Source organism: Photinus pyralis, unplaced genomic scaffold (assembly GCF_008802855.1).
Source record: "Photinus pyralis isolate 1611_PpyrPB1 unplaced genomic scaffold, Ppyr1.3 Ppyr1.4_LG3a, whole genome shotgun sequence".
Taxonomy (NCBI): Eukaryota; Metazoa; Arthropoda; class Insecta; order Coleoptera; family Lampyridae; genus Photinus; species Photinus pyralis.
Genome location: NW_022170509.1, coordinates 15,658,259 through 15,679,456, shown reverse-complemented (window position 1 = coordinate 15,679,456; position 21,198 = coordinate 15,658,259). Strand labels below are relative to the sequence as shown.

The 21,198-nt window shown below is 35.6% G+C and overlaps 1 protein-coding gene across 1 annotated transcript in view; it reads right to left on the bottom strand.

The window, feature by feature from the left end:
• The window catches only part of LOC116165798, a 43,645-nt gene extending 24,489 nt beyond the window's left edge, over positions 1 to 19,156 (bottom strand). Inside the window, exons 1-3 of the mRNA XM_031480481.1 lie at positions 19,081 to 19,156; positions 18,497 to 18,752; positions 6,974 to 7,106 (exon numbers count right to left, since the gene is read on the bottom strand). Of these exons, the coding sequence (XP_031336341.1) occupies positions 6,974 to 7,106; positions 18,497 to 18,752; positions 19,081 to 19,156 (465 nt within the window). The remainder of the gene's footprint in view (positions 1 to 6,973; positions 7,107 to 18,496; positions 18,753 to 19,080) is intronic.
• Between the last annotated feature and the right edge of the window lie 2,042 nt (positions 19,157 to 21,198).

Sequence of the window (21,198 nt, the reverse complement as noted above, 5' to 3'; positions counted from 1 at the left end):
AGATAAATCAGTTTATTACTAAAAGCGTAGGTCAATTTTTAGATTTCCTATTTCTGTCCGAACATTACAAGCAAAAATCTCGTTCTAGTAGGAAAACATTCAAGTTTGGCACGTTTTCGTTTTCTGGTGACACCAGGGATGATAATAGAACTTGCAAATTAATTTAGTTTAGTTAATAGACTGACTTTATTTGAAAAAAAATAGAATTAAACAATATGGTTTATGGTTCAAAACCTGAAAGTGATTTTTCAGACTCTATTCTGAGACAGCGTCTCAAAATGATTGATTAGAATTGAATAGTAAATTTAAGTTGGAGTTTGAATAAATGAAAGCAATTTGGTTATTGTTAGTTTACTGAGTTCATTAATTAATAAGTTTTAAATGCTTATTCTATATGGAAATTTTTGTGTAACTATAATGAATGTTACATAACATTTTTTGTGTTGCTCGATCTTACAAAATCTCGCAGCTACATAGTAGTCCTTTATATTTTAATACATTTATTTCAATTAATATTAATTTATTTATGTGATTAATAGTTTTTAACACTTTTAAAACCCAAATTGAAATTTTGAATACTTTATTGCCTTTCATAATATTAACATCTAGTTTAGTTCACGATTATCATAATGAGTCAGTTGTATCTGTCAATTATAATTAATTTATATCAATAACCCTTACAATTCCCAACCATTGATTAATTGGGAGCATTGGAGCAGGTATTTTGTGATTTACCACACATGCAAATCTACTGCTAGAATATTTACGTATCTTATTTGTTTGCGTTCCATGTTCACATTTTATTCCGAGCTTAGGATTTCTACTTTGGCCCTTGACTGTATACAGACAAATAGTGGCTGTAACTTTTAATAGTGAGCCAAAATACTTGCTGAATTTAACCAATGTTCTGACAGGGATGAAATTCGGTTCAAGGGTTCGAATCGCCATTTAACATAAAAATAACGTAAACACATTAAAATACATAGTGCAGAAACGAGAATATCCTTTCTCTCATTCGCAAACTACATTGCTAGCATTTGGATAACCTTTGATCCTTTGGTCGGTTACGGTCCTTGAGGACGATCCGCACTCAGATAATTGGCACCCTGACATTTCGCTCCCAGGACATTTCGCATCCAAAAAATTCGCTCCCAGATAATTCATATATTTCGATTAGTGGTAAATTTCGCACCCGCTTATTTAGAGGGCACGGAGAATTCTCATTAAGGACATTCCCAAAAGGCTTTAGTATCATCTTTATAAAAAATCTTAAAAGACTACTTCATGATCGCTGATCGATTTTTGCCCATTTATTTACTAACGAGTGACTCAGCTCGTTCATGATTTTGAACTTTCTGTCCGTCCATCTGTGTACATTGTAACTCGCGTAAGGGTTTCGAATTTTCCAATTCTGTTTTCAATCATAGGTAGACAATGGTGTAGGGACTAACTGATTTATTATTATTATTATTATTATAAAAATTTCGGTCATTTGGACTTTCTGTCCGTCCGTCTATGTTTGTCACTGGTCTATATTGGTTTGAAACAGTTTATTCAATATGCAACAGGCATCTCTGGCTACACGAAATAAAATTGTCCCTATACACCTTAGTGCATTACAGCAACTATTAAAAACACGTATAAATTGGGCACGACTCTTATAATTTCTTCGCAATAATGTTTTCAGGAGTAGGTGCCATATTGTATAGTCAAAGCAAACGTAAACATGCGCCCCGTTACCGCCGACTTACACCGCGACGACGCAAGTTCGAATCCGAGCGCATGCACATTCAGTAAATTTATGCGACAACTGTTTGTATTAATTATTTTAATTAAAAGGAACGATGATAGTTATAATGTCGCAATGGACTTCGAAAAATTTAAACCTGGAGATTTGAAGATTGTTCCTGTTTAACCGCAAGTATTACGAAACCTTTTGGAGATTATTTCTCTTGTGAATTGCTTCGATCCTTTAATTCTACGTAGATTACTTTTATATTTGCGAAGAACACCTTCCGACACTTCACTTTCGGCTACGTTACTTTTGTTCCAAAGATTCATTGGTACGATTTAGTGAATTCCTTTGAATTGTAAATTGAGTTATTTAAAGTTACGATTATTTTGTCAGGGTAGAGTTGTATGGTGGTCGATAAAACTTTTGCTTTTGTTTAGTTAACGTAAATTGAATTATTGCTTCTTATTAAGTGTTAAATTACGATACGAGTACCCGATTGCCGAACATTAAACATTGCTATCGTAATATTTATGTGCCGCGCTATTTATTATCCCTCTTATTTGTTTGTTTGTGTTTTTATCTGTTACAGATAAGGCAGAAAAGCGCCCTTTCTGAGCTCGAAAAGGTTGCGACCTGTAGTTCAAAAGTATTTTTATTTTCGACGCCTTGATATAACGTACATACTGATTTTCGATACCAGAAATATTTTTCGTAACAAAATGCTTAACAATCTTTGAGAAATCTCCTTAGCAATCTTTCTCGAAATATTAGAAATCCCCTTAGAGTTCTCCTATAAATCTTCTTGAAAGATATGTTATATTCATTGAAACATTTTTTGGATCTTAGAAAGCATTTTTGAATTTCTCTTAGGAGGACGATTCATAGAAAGAGAGTTGTACATTATTATCAATCTAATAGTTTTAATAGAAACCTTTCGTGCAAACCTTTTTAGAAATCTTGGAACACTCCCTGGTTCCAAAGGCATCCTATTACGGTTACATATTCTCTATGAAATTCGTCGTATACAATACGGTAATATTTTTCCAATTATATATTTATTTATTTAGAGAAAGGTGACGTTTCAGTCTTCATTGCAGATAATAACACAAGATGCTTATTTATCATTCTAGTGTGCAATATACTTTAGAACGTCTGGAATTGTATGCAGAAATATGTAACATTTTGATTTAGACCACATTTTGAAAGATATCAGGTATAGTCACAAAAACAGATCATTATCATATTTCCGCAACAAACCCAAAAAACTAAAACAATTTATTATAATTAGCATTAGTATTAGTCAATGCATATTACTCCCAATTTAATTATTATTAGCTAGTTTTGGCACGGTCTATTTCTACGATTTATACCGAACGGATCATCATAGCGATTCACCGATTTTTTTGTTACCTACCAGAAAATCGTTCGAGGGCCAACGCCATTCTGTCTAGAAAGCCCACAGCCTAAAATTAAACTCTGCCATGAAACCTCAAGTTCATAGACTATTTTTTGGCACCTTTCGTCTAAACTATTCATTCATAACAATGATATAAAAGTGGGGGAATATAATGGCCATTCACGCTCGAGGCCAAAATTTACTTTATTCTAGGTACACATAAATCTATTTTATTTTGTGCATTCTTGAACGCGAATCCAGGGAAAATTTATGTCGTGGGTCGCATCCAAGGTAAATTGACCAATCTCCTTCAGATAAACTCGTAAACGACATCAACACAACTCTGGTTACCAACAAAGTTGTACTTAATCTATGGCGGAGATACCAAAAATTAATGGTCCTTAAGTCCCTTAAGGATATAAAATGGTTATCGAAACTTCTGGCACGGAGACCTCATTATTCACACTGTTCACACAAGCAATTATAATACTAAAAATCAAAACAATCTTTCCTTACCAAAAGTGTACTGGAAATCCTGTTGGACATATTGCTTAGCAACATTATAATCTCTTCTTCTCAGACGGTCACCAGCAGCAGCCATACAAGTCACTTAGTTTGATGTATGGGAATATTATACTTGACTGGTTTGTGCAGTTGGCCTGCAAATACTTTATTTATATTCCGTTCCTGTTCAAACTCATTAAAAATCGAACAGATAACGTTTTTCTTCAAAATGAATTATTAGAGATTATATGGGTTTATTTGGTTATTCCCATCCTAAAATATCTAAACCAAACTCTGAGATATAACCACAAAACTGTTTTGCCAATTGGGTGAAAAGTTCATAGGTCAGCCAAATTAATTGATGTAGCAATAATTATCCTCACCATGGAGTCGTACAATTTATAATGCAGCACTGTGGGAGGAACGTTTCGTGACCACGATTTTCACAATTTAAAATATGGAGACTTCTTTTTTATTTAATTATTTATGTAAATCGCTATTAATAGCTGCATAATTTTAAGGTTAATTAAATGCTCATTTTCATTTAGAATTGTTTATTAGCTTAAAAAATAATATTCAATCATAAGGACTGGTAGATGTAGATAAATGCTATCTGGTGAACATATTTTTTCATAGGTTCAAGTTCAGCCATTGTTTCTACTAGATTTATGCACTTCACTCGCCCCTAACTAACTGGCATCCGTCCAAATTGCTCCCCGAACTCACCCTCCTACAACTCGCTCCTGACCATTTCCCAACCGTGACCATTAGGCGTTTAATCCTCCTAAAATGATGATCAAATCGCGACTTAAGGATATCACACATTCCTCCACATTATTCGAATCATTAACTTCACTCTGACCTGTTTTCCTAATCCTTACCGATTGGATCTTTGGAGTTGCCTATGTGTGATAACCAATTGCTCTCCTCATTTTCGTTAGGCAATCTATTTCCTTTTCTTGTCCCTCTGCTTCTCATGACTTAATCTACGATTGTCATCCGCATCAATGATTCAATCACACTCTAACACTCTTCGTCTTCTTCCTCAAAATCTCTCTAGTTGCAGTTCCAACGATGAGAATCGATGATGAGTCGCGCTCCGCCGTGTCTTGAAACCTTGCCAAACGCACAAATAAGGGTATTAAGAACATAAGGAGAAGTGGCGATGAGTAGATGTGGAGAATAGGAGAAAGGAATTTAAAAAATGTTTTGGATTTACGGCGCAATTGTGAAAGGGGTGCCTATCTATGGGGATGGAAGGAATGGGATGAATTAGAAGGAATACAAAGAAGGTACTACAAATGGGTACTGGGACTAACTAAACAGGAGGACACTAAATTACATATTAGAGGAGGAAATAAACATGGACATGATAAGGATATAGTTGGGCGGAGGCGTTGAGTGAAGGGTTGTTTACATTCAAGGAAAGGAGAAGAAGAGTTAGCGATGAGAATGAACATAAAAGGGATTTGGTAGGAACAAAAGAAACGGATTTGAAGGGACAGAGGCCGAAAGGAGGAAAACAATAGGGTAAACGATGGAAGGAGGTCTTACAAAAAGGGACAAAGATGTACAAGTTCAGCTACTAAGAGTAAGGATCAAGAATTCCAGAGGGAACGAAAACTACATAGATGATAACGGAGGGGGTGCCGAAGTATCTAACAAAGCGAAAGAAAAACATTTAAATAATTGCATGGTTCAGATGTGGAAACGAGGAGGAAGGAGAGAAATATTGGATGAGGAAGGGAGAGGAGAGCAGTGAATAAAAAGAATATGAGATAGCAGAGAAGAAATGAAAATATAATGTGATATATTTTAATGTTTGTAAAAAATCTTTTGCCAATTGGCGTATATAAATATCTATCTATATTATTGATCACTATGAAAATGCACTTTTCAAGGAATATCAATCAGAACACAATTTTCAGGGCCGCATGTTCGGTTACGAGAATTCATGTAAAAGGGTATTCTCATTAGAAAACACATTCCAGGTGAATACAAAGATTCTAGATGACTCCTAAAAATGGTTCCTGGTAAAATATGGCCCTAAAAAATCACGCCTTTGCAAAATTATCTCTCATGGAAGTTGGCACCCGAAGTAGTTGTCATCAGCAAATTAAACCCCAAGAAAATTGAGAGGGAGGATCCGATGCTTGAGAAAATTTCTTTTCAAGGAAACTGAGAAAGAATAATCTTTAAGTTTGTATGGTGAATTCGATCAGGAGAACTGATCGAAGTCACAAAAATACCCATGAAAATTCAGACAATTCGCTTAAAATATCTCGTCTTAGTAGGATATGTTCATAAGAAAACTCGATTCAGGTAAATTGATCCCAAAGAAAATTCTCCAGATATCTAATTAGAAAGAAACCTCCTTAAAAGAAATTCTGAACGGAAAATTCGCTTACAATAACTTGTCTAAGGAAGATATCAATGTAATTTCGCCACCCAAGCAATTGTAATCAGAGAAATGATCCCCACGAAGATTCGAGGCGGAAAATTTGTTTACAAGGTGTCACCTAAACGGGATAAACTCATAAGTAAACTTGCTCCAGATGAAAAAAAGCACTCGTCTCAGTAGAATACGTTCATAAGCAAACTTATTCCAAATAAATTGTGGAAAAATAGACAGCTCAAGGGAATTCAGAAACGGGACTTTCTGGGGGTTATGCGAATAAGGAATTCAATTCTCGCAGGAATCTTTATTAAGGAAAACTCCTCAAATAATAGGATTACAAAAAATAACCTTGGCACCCTGTTATTTGGGAAGTATTTCAGGGATTGCGGGGGAGGGGGGGGGGCAATTGGTGATCGATTTCGACAATTGCAGAAAATGATCAGTTCCCCACTTTCGCCTATGCTCTTCCTCAATTACTATACGATTTAACTTGAAACGAAGGGATGCGACACGGCGCATAAACAAAATTCTTTTCGGCATTCTTTGACACGAAGACATAAGAAATGTACATACGAATTAATGTTGCCCAATTTTCATGAACGCGTTTTGTGATAATTAAATTATTTTTGGAATGGCGGTGAGCATCCTCCTACTAAGACCCAGGTAGTTTTTGCGAGTGTAGTAAAGCTGTAAGTTGAGCTTTAAAAAACTAATAAACATTTTATTACATGTAGGTATTTGAACTGTTGTATTATTTCCAACGAGAACTGTGTTAACGACGTAATAATAATTCTTGTCGCCTCACATATTCTCTTTAGCTATACGTTATATGGAGCTTGTTTCGGACGTTTTTTCCTTTATTCATTTTGGCAGAAGTGAAGTCGTTCAAAATACAAGGATGCTTAATTTAACGTAAAATATTGAAATAAACAGTACCTACCGATCCGTAAAGCAGTCCACAAATATCCATACATAAATACTGGCAGGTTGCGACTCCTTGAATTTTAAGTTGTCCAATTCCAACTGTTGTCCTTTGTAGAATTGCTGAAATAGAAATTGGGTTCGTTAGTAATCTTTTTTATGGGCTTTTTATTTTAAGGGGAAAAGAACATAAAATAGCGAAAGAAAGCTAACGAACTTTTAGAAAGCGCCTCAAAGAAAGCTTTGTGCAATTTAGAAACTTTCTTATATAAAAGACTTTTCACTAAAGGTGCACATTGTGAAACGCGTTTTGGCAAATTACCAAACCTGTTAATAACCTATGCAACTGTCATTTACTTTCTTAAAAATAGAATTACAATGCGAATTTAGAACACGTACTTCTCTTCAATTCTCAATTAAAAGTGTCGCTAATTTTTTATTTTTAAACATTCGAAAGCACTTATACACATTTTGTTAAGTGGGTATACAGCGACTTAGTTTGTGTACCTAAATAAAAAAGATCGCGGGGAATAAACCGATTATACATCATAAAGTGGCCAGTAGTTCATAAACAAATAAAACTGATTGATTGATTAGGAGCTTGCAAGGTTACCAGGCAAGCACCTTATGCGCGATTCTTACGTAACCACCATACTAAGACATAATAAATAACGATTTGGTTTCATCTTGCCGCAAAAAGGAGAAAGAAAACACTTTTTGCGACAAGGAATATTAATGACACGTCTGCCTGCCAATTGTATACTCTTCAACACTTAAAATTCTTTCTAACGGCATTTTTTTTTTAAGATTTCATTCTATTCTTGAAATAGACTTGAAACTGCGATCTACGTCTAAATTTTGCACGAGACAAAACACTAAGTAAAAAGCAGGTATTCTTGCTTATTCCCAAAGCAGGGGGCTTTCAAGAAAAACGCGATATGGTGCCGAGGGCTTGCAACATCCAGCTCAATTTTTAATTTTCTGGATACTGGTGAATCTTTTGGGACGAGACTAAATATACTCGACTTTAATAAGTAGGTAAGTCAACGTTTGCCACCCACAGAAAGATATCGTTTCTATTTTCATTTCATAATTATATAGAAAAACAATGCATTAGGCGAGTTGTGTAATTCCCAAAGTATATAGCAACTATCTCACTTTAATTATATCTAAGTAAACAGCATGAAAGTTAGATGTAGGTATGGTGTTCAACAAATAACAGAAAGAAACCTGAGGAGCGGATTTTCCATAGGCAAAAGGACTAGTTTTCGGCTTCACTTTCAACATGTTTAAACTGCCTTACCTACTCTGGATGCATGGTTTACTTGTTTCATAGTATACAGCATCAGTATTACTGTTGATCTAAGGCGTCTTGTTTTAACGAACCAAAGTTAGTACGCACAAAACACAGGCTGCGTAAAGTGAGCAGGACATAAACCGCACAAACAACGAAATTAAACCCAATTGTCTGTGCCGGTTGTTTGCCAGAACCACCCATTCAGAAAGTGAAAATGACTTCACGCATCAACTGAAAGCACAACTTTCGCGTCTGGATCCAATTGTTTGTGCCTAATTTACGACTTGAGACATACCACCCACATACGTTTATGACTTTTGATGAAATTACCGTTTGTAATTACGAGTATATTTGCTGACAGAATCATTAGAACCGAATCGCTCCGTTCACAAAAAAAACCTATACGTTTCACGTTGCACAAAGGAACAACGTGTACCCATTATGAAGCCCATTGCAAAAATGGAGAAAGTTCCGCTGAAACCAGTCGAGGATCTTAGCGAAATTTTTAGTCGTGAAAATCAACAAAATTGAAGAAACCGAGACGGTTATGGGCACTAAGTCCGCGTGTTGGGTTCGGGCCGGTCTTTCGAAAACATCGTTGCTTGTAAACGAGTTTGTCATCCAAAACATCAATTAAACCACCTGTACAAGGACTTCAAATTTCAAAGCAGCACGTGGCGAATTTTCTCGAAGGTCCTCCAGCATCATCCCTACAAGATTTAGTTGATCCAGGCGCTGAAACCAGCAGACTATCTACACCAGGGAAATTACAACGATTTTGCTACCAGTTGAGTCATTTTTTTGAAAATTGTATAAGGGTGCAAAAAATTTACCTATTTATTATTGCATCATTATTTGCAAAAATTATAAACATATATGCGGCGCTACGGAGTGCCGGGGGTGCAGTGGAGTGAAAAATTGCCTGTGCCGAGAGATTGCTCGGAAATCGTTACTCGGGGATTTTCGTACTCGCCGAGCCCATATCTACTCTTTAAATTTTACCGAGGATGCTCATTGATAGCGCTACGGTGGTGCAGTGGAGTGAAAAATTAACCATGCTGAGAAATTGCTTGGAAATAGTTACTCGGGGCAATTCACATTTTTTTTTACTGAAGTCACCCCCGAACCCGATCGCCACCTGTGGGAATCCCCGGGGATTTCGAGAGCAGATCTGAACTCTGCGAACGCCAAAATTCTCGAGTAGTTTCTCGGTACTGTTAATATTTCACCCCACTGTACACCCCGGCACCCCGTATCTCCACCCCAGCAATTTCGAGAAAAGATCTGGACTGTACTTTTTAAAACCATGTCGAAAACCGCATTTGATACGATTTTTTTCCTTATTTCTCTCGTCCAATCTCCAAAGCTGTCAATTAATTGGATGGGTCAATTGGAAAAAAACCATCTTCGCCGATCATCATCTGAAATAAGCAGAATTGTCGAATTTGGGGTTTAGACATTTTGCATGTGAACAAATGCAACCCCAACGAGTAATTGTTTGGTGCGGATTTTGGGCATTCGTATTTTTTTGGAAATGCGGATAACGATGTTGAAATTGTCGATTGTGATACCGTAATATGATAAACGAGTTTTTATGGCCTCAACTCGACGGTATGGACTTGTGGTTCCAGCAGAACGGCGCCACACTACACATTGAAACATTTCTTTTAATGATGGAAGATTTCCGGAAGCAAACCATCTCCCAAAATTTCTGATCGCCAAGATTATGCGGTTTTTCCTCTGGGGTCCATTCCAATGCTCCACGAGCTAATTTCGAGCTCAAGGTTGTGATCCAACGCATCATAAGTAATGTAGAGCTGCAAACAATCTGGTGCTCTTATTGAGAGACCCTTTATGTAGGGTGTACAAAAAGAAATCCTCTGCTAAATTCTAATAAAAGAATAGATCCAGATATTGTAATACCTAGTAGGATAAATGAACACACTCTCAAATGTTTTGGTATGGTTGCACCTACAATACGTCGTTCACTAATTAATTATACAGTGTGGTCCAACCAAATCCGGCACTGTTGCTAAATTTATTATTAATAATTGCTGTTCTATCATTTAATGCTTTGTGGCTCTGATATTGATTAATTAATTTAAAGATTCCTAAAAATCTTTAAGAAAATATCTCGATAATAGGATGCTAAATTGTATGATTTCCACGTTGTAGCGAAAGACTTCAAATTTACCAATTTAATTGACTTTATAGCTCCAAAGTTAGTTGACGTTCTTCAAGTCACCCCCGCTGCAGCAACATCTGGAAACCGTAATTTCTGGAACTATAAAATTCAATCAATGCGTCTTTCTAAAATTGTCCCTTTAAACGAAATAGGTTTAATAGAAATTAAGAAAAAGCGCATTTGCGTATTCAAGAATGCTTGTTCCAAAAGACCCTTCCGCTAAAGAAGTCGACAGTAAAAAGAAGATTTTCCGAGAGAATTTCTTAATTCCTCGTCAGAAATCGCTTCAAAATTTAGTCATTTTCCAATGATTTCGTATAGGTAAATACTTTTACAGTTCCGACAACAAAATTGGTGAATAGGTTAAGTTGTTGGGAAGTTATTGGCACAAAGGTTCGACCAATAGCATTTGCACAGGGCCTATTGTAAAAGATGAAAGAAATTGTAACGTTTTATTTAAATTCAAAATGTAAATTTGATATTCTTACGCCATCCAAGTAACTCCTGTTGTTATTACTTAGTTCTTTATTTGCGCCGCTAGAGGTCATCCGTGATACTTCTAATTCTTCTTTAATTTGGTATTGCGTACCGTTGTATTTCGTTTCGCACAGAGACAATCAATCTATCCTTCACATTGGTTGTGTAGAATTTGTTCTTGATACGCCGTTACTTGTTACTTGATTTATGTCCACCTGAATAAGGGCTGATTGTTTTGACTATCATCATATTTCTCTCTTTTTCTAATGTGCTGTGACTGCTGCATTGAATGTGCTTTGCGGATTTCTTTTTGCAAGTAGTTAGTGTGAGATATGTACGGATTATGATTCAGAATAATTATTTTTAATACGTACTTTTTAGGGCTTTATTTTTCCTCAAAGTTTTCTCGTTTTCTCTACAGTTCTTACCGTTTTCTCTTTTGAATTACTTTTCCGTTAAAATCTACCTGGCTATTGCCTACGCAGAACCTGAATGACATCGCAAATTTTACCTGGATCGGAGCGAGATTGACATTAGCGACGTCACGTGAGACATTACTATTATACCTACTTCGAAGGTTTATACCTGGAGATTTCAATATAGTGCGTGTTGAACTCCAACTATAACGAAACCTTTTGCAGATTTTTACTCCTGTACATCGGTCCTTCATTCATGTTAGTTTGATTATATTGTATCCTTCAGATTCGCTTTGTTATATGAAGATGTTAGCTTCCGTCGCTTTGTAAATTAGTTATTGAAGTTGCCGGGACCTAATACGAAACAGGTATCTACGATTATTAGTTACGTTACTTGTGTCGCTCCGAAGAATTTGTTCATAGTATCTTATTTACATTTTGAATTAATTAGATCAGTGTTGCTGTATAGCAATTTAGTTATTTCTGCATCTTAAAGTAGTTTTTTTTAAGTTAACGTCACGTTCATGTTTTTGTCATCACCGATTAGTACGAACAATTTTTTCTTTTGCTAGTGTAAAGCCATTTAAATTATTGATTCTTATTGAGTATTCATTACGGTTTTAGTATACGAGCACCTGATTAGTGTCTGACGTTAGACATTGCTACCTCAATATTTATGCGCTGTGCCTCTTATTTCTTTGTTTGTGTTGTTATCTGTTTCAGCACGGCAGAAAAGCGCCCTTCTGAGCTCAAAAGGCTGTTACAACAAGAGCTCAGAGATCATTTTTTTTATTATTTTCGACGACTCCTTAATATAACGTTGCATTGCATACATACTGGTACAATCGAATTGTAATTACTAAATTTGTTTAATGGCCATTTAACAATTATAGCTCTGTTGTTTTCTGCGGATGTCTGACTACGAGTTGATTCCCTTTTTGCTAAAAATTGATCTGATATTTTGATATCAATTAAACTACCCTCGATTGCAACATCAATTCTTGGTTATGTTCTATTCCTGTCAACGATTTTATTTATTTGGTTTATCAAGACCCATAACAAGGATCTCTTAGTCTGCCTTGTTCCCCCTTTCTCTTCGTTTTGGCTAGTGTAAAGAACCCCGTTATTCACCCCGACCTACCTCTACTTTGCCTGAGCTTACCGTGTACCTTTCTTGTGGTAATTTTGTTACATTTGCATTTGCATAGACGCGTAAGTAACTGTAAGAACGAAATTTAATTTTTATAATTGCGAAAAAAATGTATATATCAGTCTGGTGATAAAAAACGCACAAAATGGCAGAAAAAATTGAATTCTTGAACACTTTTACATAACCAACAACATGAAATTTTCTAAGGGGGTATAACATTCGACCGAAGAGATAAAATTTAAAACTTTAAAATGAGATAAATTTAGCTTCCCTTCTGTTTTTTTGCTGATTTTACAGAACCACCTGGGATACTTGACCCAAACAACATTGCGTCTCGTCCAAACGTTCCAGGTTCTTCTCTTTGTGAGTATCTTCCCCCACTCTATTGTCAAAAACTTGAGAATTCCACCTCACTCATAGATACGTTTCATCCAGGAAATCAATTAGTAGTATTTACTGTCTACCCAGTTACCAGCCGAGGTTTTGACACCAACAAATTTGTGAAAAATCACTTTTTTATTTTTTTAAACTAAAATAAATCGAGACCAAAATATCAACAAGAAAAGTGGTTACGGACGAACAGAGAGACCAACCCTTCCCAAGTGGCACACTTTTCTAATTATTAAACATTAGTCAAATCCGTATAGGTACGAGATACTTTGGATGAGAATTATCCGAGTGCAAAAATGAACCATTCCGGTGAAAATTATCCGGGTGAGAAACGTTTGGGTGTGAATTATCCTGCTGTTGCCTTTATGGGAAGTATCCTGGGGCGAATTGTCAGGGTGCGAGTCATTCCGGGTCGCTAATTTTCCTGGTACGAATTTCCCTTGTGCGAGTGCGAATTGTCCAGGTGCAAACTGTCTGGGTACGAATTATTCGTGCCCTACAACCATTTTTTCGTCGAATAGGTATGCCGGAAACATAAAGCCCTAAATATTTAGGTTATTTATACTGCGTTACCAAGAACTTCTTTCGGCGGCTAAACACAGGAGCGCCACGAAAAGTAATACTTCTCGTGCGCATAAAATAATTTACTATTGTTCCTAAAATACTTAGGGAGACCAATTCTTGGAATTGCGGATTTACCATGATGAATATTATGTTGCGTGCCAAAAGTCACCCCAGCAAGGTTTTTGAGCATGTCCTTTCCAATTTTGAAAAAAAAATATATTTTTTGAATATGAAACAATAGGCCATAGCTGTACAACCAAAATGTTCTTGACCTCTAAATTGTGAGTTGCATATTTGATGGAGGACATGATGTAAATTAGCCGCTGAAACCCAGATCCCATATTATTCCAATTGAGTCGACATATTCAGCAAAAGTTTTATTTATATTCTTTGATTTTTCCATTTGATACAACTGTCGCTGTTCCCTCCAAAATTAGATCCGACTCTTCCTTGACCCATGTCAAAGAGGGTGGAGTTTTACCCTTCATTATTCTCAAAATTGTATACCACATAAAATTTTTGGTACCTAAGAACCATTGTTTCCACGAATAAGGGCACATTTCATTATCTTTCTATATTTTTCTTGTTATGTTTGTACGAGTTTCGAAATTGTTTGTATTTTTTGTTAACTAGCTGATGGTGATTTAAAACTGTAAGGGTAAAACACATCGTCTTAAAATGTTGGCGAATCGTCCTTTTAATACGCTACCTTTATAATCAAATAATGATCCTTTTTTAAATCAGACAAATACAGTTGAGTACTTCGGTAACTGTGGTAACATCGACGCACGCTTCCCACATAAAGACATAATGGCTTTCGTAAAACAATTTTCTCTTATTTGCGATTTATATTTTTAGTCTGAAACGGCGCGTTTCAACTGCGTGGGTGTAGTTAGTGTAGAATCGTCATCCGATCTGCCTCTAAAACATTCTAGTTTTTTTTTCACAAATTAACAACCTTAAGCTCCCGTATGGTGCGATTATTCCTGCCACATTCGACAAGGTAATAACAGTTTTATTGAATGCCCTACCCTAAATAATAATAATACAATGCGATCCTGTTCCTATCAGGACTTTATTATTGCATTTCACATTGAGTCTGTTATAAGCTTTTAGTATATATAGCCCATATGCTAATAATAATATCTATGATTATGCGTGTATGAAATGTGTAGGTACTTGTGATTGTATATATATATAAGTAATTAATTATCCTTGGCGTTTACGAAATATCTTATTAAGAATTCTCAGATCCTTTATTGTTTTGTATGGTTGTCCGCTCGTTCGTCTGTGTTCGCTATAAATCTTATAGTTAAGATCTCCAGATACTTTTTATAGCTTTTAATTTTTGTCCGTCCGTCCGTCTGTCAGTATAATCAGAGCTGGGCAGTATTCGATTTTGTAAATACTTTTTAGTATTCAAATCCTTTAAAGTATTCAAATACTTTGTAATTAAATACTTTTATGGAAGCAGAGTATTTGTATTTGTAACTCAAATACTTTCACAAATATTTAGTATTCGAAAACTTCGCAAGATATTTGAATACTTTGACAAGTATTCGGATACTTTGCATAGTATTTGGATACTTAACCTTCCTTTTTTACAAAAATCGACTACTCCAAAATTTCTCGGGAAAACACTTTTTCTTATGAATTTTGGTTATAGTTATAGACTAGAAATCAATTTCGAAAGAAAATTCAAAGGACTGTAACTTTTGAACTAGTAGCCCAATCTTGGAACTGTTTGAAATTATGGATTTTACAGGCCACATTCTATAAGAAATTTTCTTTCCGGGTCGATCTGAGAAAATTTTTTTTTCGGGCCTCAAAAAAAGACAGTGTATAACCTTCCTTTTTTTTACCAAAAATCGACTACACCAAAATTTCTCGGGAAAATACTTTTTCTTATTAATTTTGGTGCGTAGAATCCAAAACAATTCGTACTTTTTCGATTAGACTTCTCAATCAAAAGTTAGACTAGAAACCAATTTCGAAAAAAAATTCAAAGGGCTGTAACTTTTGAACTAGTAGCCCAATCTTGGAACTGTTTGAAATTATGGATTCTACGGGCCAAATTCTATAAGAAAATGTTTTTCCCGGTCGATCTCAGACAATTTTTTTTCCGGCCTCAAAAAAACGCAGTACTTTTAAGTTATTCAAATATTTGAGAACAATTTAGAAATGTTTAGGGAAAGTTTCCATTGTCACAAAATGAAATATAAAAATCCGATACAACTGAATACCGAACGATCCTGGAGTGAAACTTTTTGACTCGATAGTCTACGTAACTTAAAAACAATAGAGACCTTTCTTATATCCTTAAGACCATGTGTACCAATCTTCAAAGCGATCGCACGCTTCTAAACTATCACGCACACGGACAAACGGATGGTCAAAAATGGATCTGTTCCAAAAGCGCTAGGATTAATTTCAGAAAGGCGTACGTATCATGTGCACGACGTTTTGAAAACTGGTACACATATTCTTAAGGATATAACTGGTATAAGAAAGGTCCTAGTACCTCCTATATAATAATAATATTAGTAATAATACGCTTTTACTCCCCTTAAATTTGTATATAACAATAGAAATATAAAAAAAAGCTAACCCCATTCAAAGTATAACTTGATTTTTTAAGTAGTATTAAGACTTTTATCTAGTATACTATTTTAAATTTTTAATGTATTTGAGTGACAAGTATTTGAATACTTCTTACTGTATTCGAATACTTTTCAATGTAAGTTAATGAAATACTTTTCAAAGTATTCGAATACTTTTTATAGTATTCGAATACCTTTGATAGTATTAGAATACTTTTGAAAGTATTCGAATACTTTTGAAAGTATTCGAATGCATTCTAAAGTATTTGAATACTTATTTTTTAAAGTATTTCAAAACTTTTCAATGTATCTGTATCTAGTATTCGCTTGTGCTGGACGTAAAAGTATTTAGTATTCAAATACCTTTGATTTGTGTAAAGTATTTGCTATTTAGTATTCAATTACTTTTTGAAAGTATTCTGCCCAGCTCTGCCTATAATGATAAAATGAAGCAAACCTTGAAATGTGCGGATAGTATCAAATTTATCCTTGCACTCCTCTTAAAAAATGTAATACGTCAATAGGCGACACATCAGCCACACAATTCTATTTACAGAAATGCCCCTATAATCAAATTAATATATAATATGGTACATAAATCATTTGAAAAAAAAACATTAAAAAAAGAAAATGAATAAGTTTTAATATTTGCGTTTTGATTGTTTATAAATTTATTTAATTAAATGTTCAAAAGAGGCGTCACAACTGCCTAAGGCGATAATGAGATCTATGTTCAAATCGCTTTGTAAGCTTCGTGTACTGTTCTGTCTCTTAAGGACCCAAACGGGGTCAAATCGTGAGATGTTGTTAGCCCACCTACTTTTTCAAATCCTTTTACCATGATACCAACTGAGTCATAGTTGAAGAGCTAAAGTCCATTTTCGGAGGGTTTCTTTTGGTGCTACTGCGGTCCCAAGTGATGCGGGATATTCTTTAATCCTTTCGGGTCTTACTTCGTACCGGATTGCACAAAATTAGTTATTACCCAACTGGTGTCTAAATATTCGTTTTATGTATTAGAAAATAAATGAAATTTTTACTATAACGTACAAAATCAACGAAAAAGATCCTAGATTCATTTTTAGCTAACTAGACTCACTTCCTTACTGATTTTTTCCTACCAAATACTAAAAATACCCAATCAATTCAGTGGAATGCTACTATTTTCTATACGTCACGATTACGATTTTGGCACCCTTCTCGCCAAAAAGTTGGTCGTGTATTAAAAACATCAGTTGCAAAAAAACTTCTTTCGCGGTAAGCGACCCCTTTGTATAAATTGACGTTAATATAAATGCCATTGGATCCTTTCCTTGTCCCTCAACACGATTACTGATTACTATTTCATCATTGACCACAGCGTCTTTGTTCCTATATTCTAAAAAACCTCTATACCATACGGTGCAACCAACCCTTTTCAGAGCGAGGAAGGTAATGCAGAAAAAGTATTTTTTCTGGAGCCAATTTCATCTACCACCCTTACTCTCAGCCGTCTTCAAAATTGCGATTGCAGAAAAAGGTACAGAGGGCGCGTTTCTTTACTTTGCTTTCGACTGAGTACAAAAATATCATTTTACGGCTTGAAGAGTCGCCTCCCTGTATCAGAGTAATACACACAGTGTCATAGCAAGACCTAAATCATAATTAGATTTGCTTATATAGCAAATCCCTCTCTTTCCAGAATGTTCTCGAACAACAAACGTCTCATCCTCCTTCGTTCTTTATCGCCGATTTATAGATCGGCTACACTGCCCTCCTCTTAAAACTGTCTCACAAGACGGACGAACATATTGCTGTGTAAACAATGTCAGATTGGGACCTTAATGTTTTGATCGAGGCATTTGGAACGGTTTCGGGTGTTCATAATCATTAATTCAACGTTTCACTATAATTCTTGCTAATCAATCTCATTGGAATGATTTTAGAATTAACAGAAAATAATTTTGCGATTCGAGCCTGTAGCCAAGGTCAGGTTTGTTTACCTCCATTGTAAAAGTTAAGAGTATTTCTTGGAATTGATTAAGACTAAGAAAATTTTAACCTCCATTTTTCGCTATCAATGTGGTTAAGGGGTTTGTGACAGATTGGACCTGATTTATTGAGCTTTTCGTTTATTTTAGAAAAGATTAAGGTAATTGTTTAGAGGTAAGGTGGCGTTGTAATCAGTAAAAAATGCCCAATAGTTGACACAGGCTTTGGAATAGCGCCGATTCAAAATTTAGTCCCTGGTCAGAGTTCCAGGAGTACTCCAAATTTGCTAAAAAGTTTTTTTACCAGATTATCTACCACAGTTGTCGCTTCTTGATTTGGTAGCGCATATGTTTCTGTCCATTTGCTGAAATACTTCATGGTCACCAAGATGGTAGCGGTGCTGAAATAATGCATGATGGCCACTAAGATGCATTTGTTTTCAGAATCTGTCTCCGTGATATCAATGACTATTCTTTCAAATGGACTACCCACATTGTGTTGCCTCGTTGGTGCTTTCTTCTTCCCTGCTTATGGCACAAACTGCACATTTCCTTCACATCTTGTTTGCAATTCACCCAGTAGAACCGTTCCCGCACCTTAACCAGGGTTTTCGTGACTACTGAATGGCCTCCCGATATACCATTGTGCATTTGGCGTAGTACTTCAGATTTATTGCTCTCCGGTAGCAGTAGCTGCATCCAGGTGGTCGTGCCATCGTCATTTTCTAGAGTTCTCTTCAGAATACCATCTTCAAACCGTAACGAGTCCCACTGGACCGTATCGAGATACCTCTTCCCAGGTTGGCTTTTTCTCTTCCATTTTCCAGTTTATCACTAAACGTAATTCACGGTCATTTTGAGCTCCACCGTGCGTCGACAGCGGTCTCAAACTGTCTTAAGTAGGTGGGCCACGGCTTAACTCGAACTTTTAGAGTACCAACGTTTTCACACGATTTGAGGGCTTATACATAAATTGTTTTCGTAGTTCGTAGATATCTTTTTTTTATTTCACTTTCTATTGCATGACTTTTATTTTGGACACTCTGTATCTCGTCTTGAATCTGATTTCTTGCTAACTTGCTTCTATTTTAGCATCCATGGCTTGTTGACCAGCTTCGATTTTAGCTTCCATGGCCTGCTGACCGGCTTTCATTTCAACTTGACCAGCTTCGATTTAAGCCTACATGGTTTGTTGACCTGTTCCATTTTGTCTAACGTAGATCTGGTCACTATTGGCATAAACTTCCACTAATTGCTAACATAACACAACCCGACACTTGACACCAGTGTAATGTAAATTTAATTACGCGGTTTTATTTATTGCAACTAACTAACAATAAATTTATAACAGTAATTATTATTTATTACTTAGGTACAACTTATAACATAACACAAGCGCATCGAAGTTGGAACTCATCTGAATCATATTTCGATTTGCTTATATAGCAAACCTCTCTTTTTTCGATCCGCCTTCGTTCTTTATCGCCGATGACTAATCTTTCACGGCGCGTATTTGGAATTCTGGAATATTCGCTACAGATCAATAATGTTAGTCGAATTAAATACACAAAATTTCGGATCGTAACAGTATTATAAGTAAGTGTGAAGTAAATCAAACGTTTATTGTGTACGCTATAGTGATTACTTTATTAGATACCCCGCAGGGTGAGCAATATTTACAGCAAAACGTTGTGCGTATTTATAGATCTCTACTTCAAAAGCGCTTAGTGTACGCTATAATTAAAAGGTGGACTTAACGAAGACGCGTTAAATTTATGGGAATAAAGTTTTCTCGGATGGATTAAAGTAAATCAAGGACGAAAGATACATTCTGATCCTTGCACAATATCATTACGATATTTATCATTTCTTTGGATTTGGAAGATCGAAGGCAGATATTATTATTATAGCTCATTTTGAGTAGTTATTTCTGCATTCTGCACAGTCGTTTTGTACAAGGATCTGAAAATAAAGTCATATAGCGTATAGAAATGGTAATTGCTTTATAAGTTTCCGTCAAAAAATCAGACGTAGTTAATTTTTCGTTATCAGTTTTATGTCGGGACCTCTGAAAACCAATTCAATTTCCAAAGTTTTACAATTCCTCCTAGGTACAAGCCTACTTTAAGCTTCAGGGTTAGAAAAATCAAGACTTTTAAAACCCATGTATCGATTAAGCACGATAGTATCAGTACCGTATCCCGTGTAATATTTTCTCATCCATTACAAAACCATAATCTGGATAATTGGGACCGACAGGCCCGTCTCTTTTCCGATATCCCGTTTTCAAGATATTTGCATTTTAAGTTTTGACTCCACTGACGGATACATCGAACCTTCACTGTTTACATTCCTTTTGTAAGTGCCTTCTTCCGAGATTTAGTTTTAGAGATATGCGCATTTGAAGTTTTGGCCGCACTAACGGATACATCGCGTCCAAACCCTCCACTTATCCCCTTTTAGTTCTCGAAATATTCACGCTTGAAGTTTTGACTCCACGAACGGATACATCGAACCTCCGCTCTTTATTCGAGAAATTCGCATTTGAAGTTTTGGTACCAAGGACGGATACATCGCGTCGCTGCCCTCCACCTTCCCTTTGTAGGGTTTTTAGTGCTCGAGATATTCGCATTTTTAGGTTTGACTCTACGGATGGTTACATTGCGTCCCTACGCTAACAACCATGTATCATTGTAATTAATTTTTTTAACGTTAGCACTTAATTTGCGTATCTCATTAGGTTTTTTGCGAGACAATAAATTTTAATGGAACACTCGGCCTTCAAGGTTTTTCCTCCTACTTGTCAATATTCGATTATAAAAGTCCTCAATAATTTTATTGCACGATTTATGTGTCCCAATTTTGAGAGCATTACAATTTTACGAGACCTTTGGTCGGTTATTTATTGATTTAATTGATTTAAAATAGCCCTCGTAAAATTTTAATTAATTTACTGGAAGTGTTAATTAATTAGTGGAGATTTTTACGTATCTCTTTTTTATATCGCAAATAAATTGCACGCAATAAAGTACGATAGATTCATCTGATCGGGTCGTCCAAATGAAACAATTGTCCCAATTGATACATGGCGCCTTAAAAGCACACTTCCAAGATAACCTTTCCAATTATCTACTGTAACAAACTTAAATATGGAAATCGTTAAAACTAGCGACACAATGACAACGAGCCCATTTA